This window comes from Ischnura elegans, chromosome 4 (assembly GCF_921293095.1).
Source record: "Ischnura elegans chromosome 4, ioIscEleg1.1, whole genome shotgun sequence".
Classification (NCBI taxonomy): Eukaryota; Metazoa; Arthropoda; class Insecta; order Odonata; family Coenagrionidae; genus Ischnura; species Ischnura elegans.
In genome coordinates this window covers 26,979,276-26,987,984 of record NC_060249.1, presented here as the reverse complement: position 1 = coordinate 26,987,984, position 8,709 = coordinate 26,979,276, and the positions used below count along the sequence as shown (strand labels likewise).

At 38.3% G+C, this 8,709-nt stretch overlaps 1 protein-coding gene across 2 annotated transcripts in view; it reads right to left on the bottom strand.

Moving 5' to 3' along the window:
* Positions 1-692: 692 nt before the first annotated feature.
* LOC124157176 (farnesyl pyrophosphate synthase-like) overlaps positions 693-8,709 on the bottom strand; it is a 70,983-nt gene continuing 62,966 nt past the window's right edge. For both annotated transcript variants that reach the window (XM_046531708.1, XM_046531707.1), the window contains exons 7-9: positions 6,129-6,206; positions 4,492-4,626; positions 693-914 (exon numbers count right to left, since the gene is read on the bottom strand). In XM_046531708.1, coding sequence (XP_046387664.1) covers positions 714-914; positions 4,492-4,626; positions 6,129-6,206 — 414 coding nt within the window. In that variant the 3' untranslated portion in view covers positions 693-713. The remainder of the gene's footprint in view (positions 915-4,491; positions 4,627-6,128; positions 6,207-8,709) is intronic.

Here is an 8,709-nt window from a genome sequence, read left to right as displayed (position 1 = left end):
TAAAGTTTAGAAATTTTGGTATTTTTCGGACATAAGTGAATATTATGTCACTCTCGGATTATTCTATCACTTTTTTGTCTTCTATAACCACTTGTTAGACATTTGCAGAGTATCTCCTCAATTTTATTTCATATCTGCCCTTTGGTTCCCGAGATATTGCACCGTGAGTGAGCGCGCGCCATCCCAGTCCGACACTTTGGGTGGCGCGCGGGTTGCATACTCTCAATTTTTATACATCATTCTCACTCGTCGTGAAAGCATGAAATTCTTTAGATAAACTTTAAACTTCGTCAATATAACTTTGAATTTCATAGTTATCACCGTTTACTACCAAAATGGGCTTAGTAGCAGTGGTTTATTCTCAATATCTAAATCTTATATCTCAGTGCTTCTATCTAAATTCAGCCTGAATATTCGCAAAATCTTTAACTTTGGGGCCTGAGTGGTGGTGATTCCAATTTTGAGAAATTTCTAATCCGAGCCCTTAATGTAAGTTGGCAACTATCCCGCATTGAGATTTTTTTATATCTTTCATTCCTGCCTATTGGTAAACATCACATAAACAGCCTTAAAGTCCCTCTGGAGATAGGAGCTGAAGATCCTCACATATTGTAGTTTTCAGGTTTTCCTTCCTTTAACATCAGACATGTATTCTTTAGAGAACTCCAAAGCCATAAATGAAACTCATGGTATACATTTTTTTACGAAAATTTTCATTTGTTTCTTACATATATTTTTTCAAGAAATTTAAAGAATAACTTATGAGGAAGATTCTTAGTGTTTTGCTGCACTTGTGTACAAATGAGATCATAGCTTTGATCTTCATAAATTTTGTACATAAATGGCAGCTCCAGTTCACTGTACAATTCCTTAACTTGAGCAACCTTCTCGGGATCCTTTTCTCCGTAACACTCCTGAAAAGATAATTTTTTAAGGTAAATAAATAAAAAGGTTTTTAAATACCACCTAAGAGGTTAAGACGGTCGTTTAAAAGATATTTATTCCTGTATAAAACATTTGTTAAATTTTTCCTCTATAATCATTAAGTCTAGGAAATAATTAGGTATACATGTTTATGTAATAAAAAGACAAAGAGTGCTTACAATGATGCACCACTTCCATTTGGCTGGTTATATTTGTGCTCCATTTACAGACATAACACTTGTTTAACTTAAGTTATCAACTTGAAATTTTCATCTTTCATAGAATGCAATGCCTCTTGTGCATTAGTAATAAACACCGCCTTTAAATTGGCAAATGTATGTGGTGAAAATTACTGGACATGGTGGGTAAGGAGAGGCAGCATATAAATGAGAACAGAGGAGGTAAAAGGTATGGATGGAGCGAGTAACGAGCATGTTGAAAACTGAGTTAGAGGGAGGAATGTTGGGTAAACGAGGGAGGGGAAGGAAGAGAATATGATTTTTTTATAAAGAATGAAAGAGAGAAGGCCTTATAGTTCATGAAGGGGGGGAGGCTGCCAGAATACTTCTTAAATATTCCAAAATAATTTTATACAAGATATATAGCTTGTATTGAAAAAGATGCTATCGTCACTGCCTGCACTAATTTATTTGGAAAGTAAACTTTTATACACCAAATTACTTACGTCATCCACGCCGGCTCCACTACTCATCGATCTCTTGTATTTTCCATGCTCCGATAGAAAAACTGTCCTTAAATTAGCTATTTTTGTCTTCACCTCTTCCTCCGTTACGGACACCAGTGGTTTTAAACACGTAACTACATCTTTAAGTGCATCAGCATGTAAATTTTTGTTCTTATACTTAGTCGACTTCACATTATATAAGCACTCGTGCAACTTGAACACTTCTATCAACAGCGACACAACTTCTTTGGTCCACATTTTCTAAATTTCACGCAATTCTCGGCCAAAAAACTAACGTTTAATAGCCAAACCGGATGTTTTGCTAAGAGCTTCTAGTTTTGGCCACTAGTAGTCGACAAGACTGAGTTCTGATTGGAGATTGGAGAAAATAGAACCCGTTCTACATTCCAGATTGGCCGAGAAATTGTGTCCAATATTGTGAAACGGATATTGGGCTAGAAATTGGTGTGTGTCAGTAGGTCCATAATCCAATATCCAATGGATTGGCCAATAAATTGGGAAGTATCATACAGGCTTAACCTCCCATAATAGATAAAATATTTTAAAAATGACAATTTGGAGTCTTTGCGCAATGCGAATTTGCACAAATACCCCAAGCGAGAGCATTGGGAAGATAGGGATGCGTTCCTGGTAGCATAAGTGTTGGGTATCGAATTTCCTATAGGCCATATATATTCCTATTAATAGCCTTGGAAGAGCTTATTTATGCAAATATTTATATGTAGTTTAAAATATCTTTAAAGATAGTTGGTATGCATTAAAAGACGTTTCTTCCCGTTAAAATAAATTTGTACGTGCTTTTGAAATTCCCACCCTTCGAGAGGGTGGGCTAACATCCAGGAAAAAATGTACGCTATCTCAGGGGTTCGTAATGCATTGTGGGGAAAATAATAGCAGACTGTTGACGACGTGAGCTTAAACTTACGCATAATATCTCTTTGACACTCTTTATTTTCAAAGCAAGTGATCACTTTCAATTTCTCTTCTTGGTTTATGCTTTTCCTTGATAACTTCATTACTTTTCTATACCATTCCTATTTTTTGCCATCGTTCACTTGATTTTTACTCCGCATGACTCTATCAAAATCACCTTCTACTGCTGAACAACTGCTGCACTCTATTCCTGACATGCAGAGGGCCTACTGCTGCTGGAAAGGAATGAAGCCATTGTCCCATCATATTTGAGGCTCTCTCTTGGACCATTATACGCCTTGATGCTATTCATATGCAACTGGGCCTCCCCTCCCCGATGACGTTGAAGACTGAACGGGTGGACCCTTTACATGGTAGTCAATTCGCCCAATAACCTATGATGGCAAAAATGACGTCCCAAACCATATTGCTTTTAAAAAACTCATTTCCACTAGCTCCAAAATTAATTAATGATCTAAATTAACTGATTTCATCCAGTAAAGGGGACGAGAAAAAATACTTTGGTGGGTTGGCTATCCGGACTAATGACGAGTAATGTTTTTGCCAATTATGCAGCAATGGATTTCGACGAATATAGAAACAAAGAATAAAATATGAGGCTAGCAATGATATTATTATTCATAAAACGAGTGTAATTTCATGCGTACTTAACGTAAAGTTCACATTTTATCAAGAGAGAATCAAAGGTTATTTGATTAGGCTAAGCAGCGTTAGAATTTTTCCCCGAGGAACGAATTTGCGCTTTGCGAGGCATGGGTGTAAAACTTTGTCAATGATCCCCTTGCGTCTTCAACACAAAACTTTATATTTTCTCTTAGCTATAATTTTCATATTTGAGATCCAAATGATCGTTGGTAGGGACCTCCTTCATTCACCCCCAAAATTTCACTGACAAGTTACGGTGGGTGGGTGAAATTCCCTCACGGGGCTACAGGCATTTTAGTGAGTAAGCTCTGGTTCTTTTTCAGTTAACTGACTGAATTAATACCTCCCAGGTGAGGGAATCTATTTTAACTGATGTGCCAGGTATCTTAAAACAAAGAATTGTCAAAATGTGCTACATAATACAATCCTTAAACCAGCTTGAAGCTCGGGAGAACTTTATCCGGGTTAATAAATGCATTTAGCTTCCGTAGATTAAAGTAAACTTGAATATAAGTTTTCTCAAACATCAAAAGAAATGTCACATTGTAAGTGATTGTATTCTAATTAGTAAAATGCCCACTTATTTAGTTTCTCCCTTTCTTTTCCTTAGGCATACAAGAGGAGGCTTACTGGAGCCAATAGAGGACATTAGCCTAACAAGCCCCAAATATGATATATTTCTAACCTACCCAGGCCGGTGCTGGACCCCTTCTTAGGGCCGTGAACAGCTATGGCCACAGGGTGCCAGCACTATGCAGGGGGAGGACTACTGGAAGATGTGGGGTATTTATAAATTGTTTCATTTACTCAAGACAGTGTTAATTATGCTGTTAAATGAGACATCATTGAAATCAATTTAACTGCTCAATGTTGGTATCGCGACTGTAAAATTTGTCAGTTTCAGAACAGGAGGGAGCCAAAGATTTCAAGGCCGGAGGGTGCACCGGGATAAGTCCCAGTGACCCAGCTACCCAGCACACGCCTGAACCCGCCACACAAAGAGCAGTGAAATTCCCAGTAATTGCCATGGGAGAAAATTCCCTTTGCCCTCAGCCTTTTGGCTTCCCAGGTCAGAGCACAGTGAACCTTTGGACCTCTAGTGAACAATGAGAATCAAAGAACCAGGGTAGCGTAAAGGCCTAGAAACCCAAAGGCGCTTAATTGGGGGCATTGAGGAATCAAAAGTGTAGTTTCTAAGTTAATTCAAAGAAAGACATTAATTTTCCATCTATGTATTCATCTTTGCAATGGCTTTCCGCCAAGCACATGGAAAGCTTTCATACCTGCATTATTTTACGTTGCTTTGGTGAAGCCCTCTGCAAAGCAACCACAGACAACCAAGAGAGCCTTCCATCTTCAATGTCAGTTCCTGGCCTGCCCAGCACCTTGGTATCAGCATAGCAATCCAAGAAGTTATTCTAAAAAAACATAATGTCAAAAAAAAAAGTTGGAGAGCAAATAAGGAACTGCAAGATAAGACGATGAACTAAAACTGGGATCTCAGGTACACCCAACTCTAACTTGAACAAGCACTTTTCAAAATGTGAAGTATACATGCCGAAATAAAAATTCCCCATGAAAAAATCCTTTGGCTTAGCCAGGATTAAAACTTGGCTCTCACAATTGCCGGTCAGGTACACTACCAGTTTCATCACCAAGCCAATTTCTTCCAACATGAATATCAGGCTGGGTTCACCAAACAAGGTTCTAGGTAAAACCAGTTTGAGATTTGCCTTGAAAGAAGACAGTTTTGTTGAATAACTATTAGCATACCTGGCCAAAAATAGGGTGATAAAGGTTCTAATCCTGCGTAAGCCTAAGGATTTTTTCTCCGTAAATATAACCTGGGTTCATACAGCGCTTTATTACAGGGGCAAAGCTAGGAATTAAGGCTAGGGGGGGTTTCAGGCGCAACTAATACTGGGGTGCTTGGGGTATTGCATACCTGCCAGGGTTAGTGGGAGATGCGGAGGCCTTCCGCCGGAAAAAAATAAGATAAATGGTTCAAAATGGTGATTTTTACGGCCTTCTGAGGGATATTTTAGTAATCCTCACACTATTCTATAAGCAATAGTAATCCAATTAAGTAAAATAGATTTAACTTATAATTTTCTGTGAGCTCTGGGGGGGGGGGGGTTTATCCCCTCAGCGCCACTGCTTTATAAAGCATATTTACTTCTACAGAAAATGAAAGGGAGTAAGCCATTAGCATACTTAACTCCCAAGCCCCTTATAATTCATTTCTTACAACTGTTTAATGCATGTAGAACTTTCATTTATTTTTATAAATTGCCACTACATATAACAGCATTAGATTCTCAGAAAATTCATTGCATGCATTTGACACTTAAATTGAAACTACACTGATCAAAAGTATCCGGATACCTGGCTAAAAATGACTTACAAGTTCGTGGCACCCTCCATTGGTAATGCTGGAATTCAATATAGTGCTGGCCCACCCTTAGCCTTGCTGATAGCTTCTACTCTCGCAGGCATGCGTCCAATCAGGTGCTGGAAGTTCTCTTGAGTAACGGCAGCCAATTCTTTGATACCTCTTCACAGTGCAGCCCTTGTTTGAACATCTTTGGGATATTTAACCTACAACTATATTTCTCCTCAATGCAGCACTCTGAGAAGAATGGGCTGCCATTCCCCAAAAAACCTTCCACCTCCTGATTGAACGTATGCCTTTGAGAATGGAAGCTGTCATCATGGCAGAAGGAGGGCCAACACCACATTGAATTCCAGCACCGATGATGGGTGCCACGAACTCGTAAGTCATTTTCAGCTAGGTGTTCAGATACTTTTGATCTCATAGTTTACCTGGTGCTTACAAAAAAAACATGTAGAAATGATCCACGCACATTAATTTCTACTATTTTTTGATGCAATGAACGTTTAATAGCCAATAAATACATACCTGGACTTGGAAAAATTGAGCCATCTCCATTTGTATTGTTTTCACTTGGCGGTGGGTCTCATTATCTCTGACACCAGTCTAGAATAAAAAACAAAAACTATTTACTTAAGACACAAAGCCACAAACAGTAAAAATAGATTTTAGTTCATTGAATGGGTAAAATTTGAACAAAAACCTATCCAAAAAACATTATCAGTAGTATTTACAAATCACAATCAATTAAACCATCCCAATAATGAGTTTTGATTCATATTTTGCTAGCAAAAATACCATGCAAAGAAATATCACTACCATGAACTAAATATTGTTTTAAATTTTCATAAAAACTATTTTTTAATTTTGCCCAGTCCATGAAAGTTTATCAGTGCTAAATTAATAGGCCTCCTCTTTTTTCTGTAACTTTTTCACCATTGGAAAATGATGGAGAGCCTACCTCAGCCTATGTAAGTCCTAAAGGAAGATATCTATTGAAAAAATCAGCTATTCCTTATTCCAACCATATGGCAATTTTTCCTTTTTCTCGAAGTGATTAAATTTCAAATTAATAACAGTGAAATCATATTTGAGACATAAATGTGACTTCAGAACTTTCATAATTTCTAAAAAAAATTGAATATTTCCACCAAGTAAATGCTAGACTCCAGAAGGCTAGCTAAAAACAGTACATGGCCAGGAAAAGAGAGTGCCATTGTTTGCTAACTTAGTGCTTGCATGGATGAAAAGATTGATTGTCACTGGTAAATACCAAGTATGTAGTGGCTAAAGGCAGAAACTTTCAAGAAACCTTCGAGAAAGGCAAAAAAGGAGTTGCAGAAAAACATTTTTTGAGGAATTCATTTGAAGAGGGTTGACTTAAGACTATCTTCAAACATTTTGAGGGATATTTAATGCCATAGACTCCCCAATTGCTGTAGCCTTGTTAGCTGCAATTTCACAGGGGATTTGCATGTGAGCCATCAGTGTCTAGCCATTTACTAAAAATAGTTTTAGGGCATATATAAGGATGTGACGGAACCCCTTAAATATCTGCCAGTAGGTTTATATCGTTTGTGTGAGATATTTTTTTTGGTTGTATTGCCTGTTATTGTGTGAATTGTATTGGTGAACAAGTGAATGGTGAATATATTTGAAATTATAGTTCACCTAGTTCCCCACTACGTCGTCACCGTACGTATCGTGTGCAGACGACGTTAGTGCGGGGAACGCTGGGTAGGCGAACTGAATAAATAGGGAAGCCGAGAGAGAGCAAGAGGACAGATAGTGACGCACGAGCCAGCAAAGCTTATGCTGAGAAGGAGAGCGGAAAGAGAACGCACCAAGACGGAGATAGTACGTCGAGAGGAGGAAAGTGGAGGATGGCCTTTTTGGACTACGCTATGCAAGTTCCTTGGCATTGAGGGATCGACATCCTGGAAGAAGTACCTGCCACGATTCAGCAGACGCAATCCGCCGTCTGTTTATCAGAGTATCTTCTACAACTGATCCTCGCCGGAAAGGAAGCGTAAGCTAACCACGCCCCAATTCCCTATTTCCCCTCGTGGAGCTTGTTAAAGCTGAATGAGTGCGCTCAAGTGTATGTTTCGTGCTCTTATGCTCGTACGAAGAAGAAAAAGGACCTTTTTAGTCAATTTCTCACTGTTCACTATCTATCAAAATTGCCTTGACGATAAGTCATCTTTTTTTTAAAAAAGACATTGCTAAAGAGTGTTTATCTCTCACTGTACTTCATTAGCTATCTTAATTGCCTCGACGATTAAGACATTTTCTTTTTTTGAAGGCATTGCTAAAGAGTGCTGAATCTTATTGTTGATGAATATTGCATTTAATTGTATTATGTCAAAGGGTATTTTGTGTTTTAAGGGTATTTCTTGTTATCATGTTTTGGTTCATTAAAAAGTGATCTATGCTAAAAGGAAATAGGCCTGGCATCTTGTTATTAAAGGGGGGAGATTTGTCACCTTATTTGGCGATTCCTCTGCCACCCATCAATTTTACTCTTTTTTGTGCAAATCAAACGGCGCTGGTTGCTTGAAATCCAAGTTCCCTACACCTGGATTGGAGGAGGGGAGTGGTGGACGAAGGCAGTGACTCCTCCGACTCAGGGAAAAATAATTATGTGTGTATGCCCCGCCTGCTATCCTCGGAGAGAATGGAAGGGGGGGGGCTTGGGCAAAATCATACCTGGGAGTTGGGACCGACACAATAAGGATGCCTTGATCTAAACATATGCAGAATAATGCTGTTCACTTCTTAATTATGAATACAAAAATATCCAAAATCACCCAAAATTTTGATTCTTAATGCATAAAAATGATAGGAAATCAAATTCTTGAAAATGTTGCAAATGAATTTCGGGATGCTTTAGGCACCAAGCATTTTATGTCGTCCTGGAGGATATGCACCACAGTCTTGCCTGAACAATATGCACAATACGTAGCGCACAATTTCAGTTCTAAGATAATTATCAAAAGAAAAGTAAAATTTTTCAGTAGAATGGCTCAAAAATGAGGATTCCACAACAAAGGGGTTTTGTTAAACAAGAGTAAACCTTTTTTGCTAAAAATATCTCCATTTCAAATTT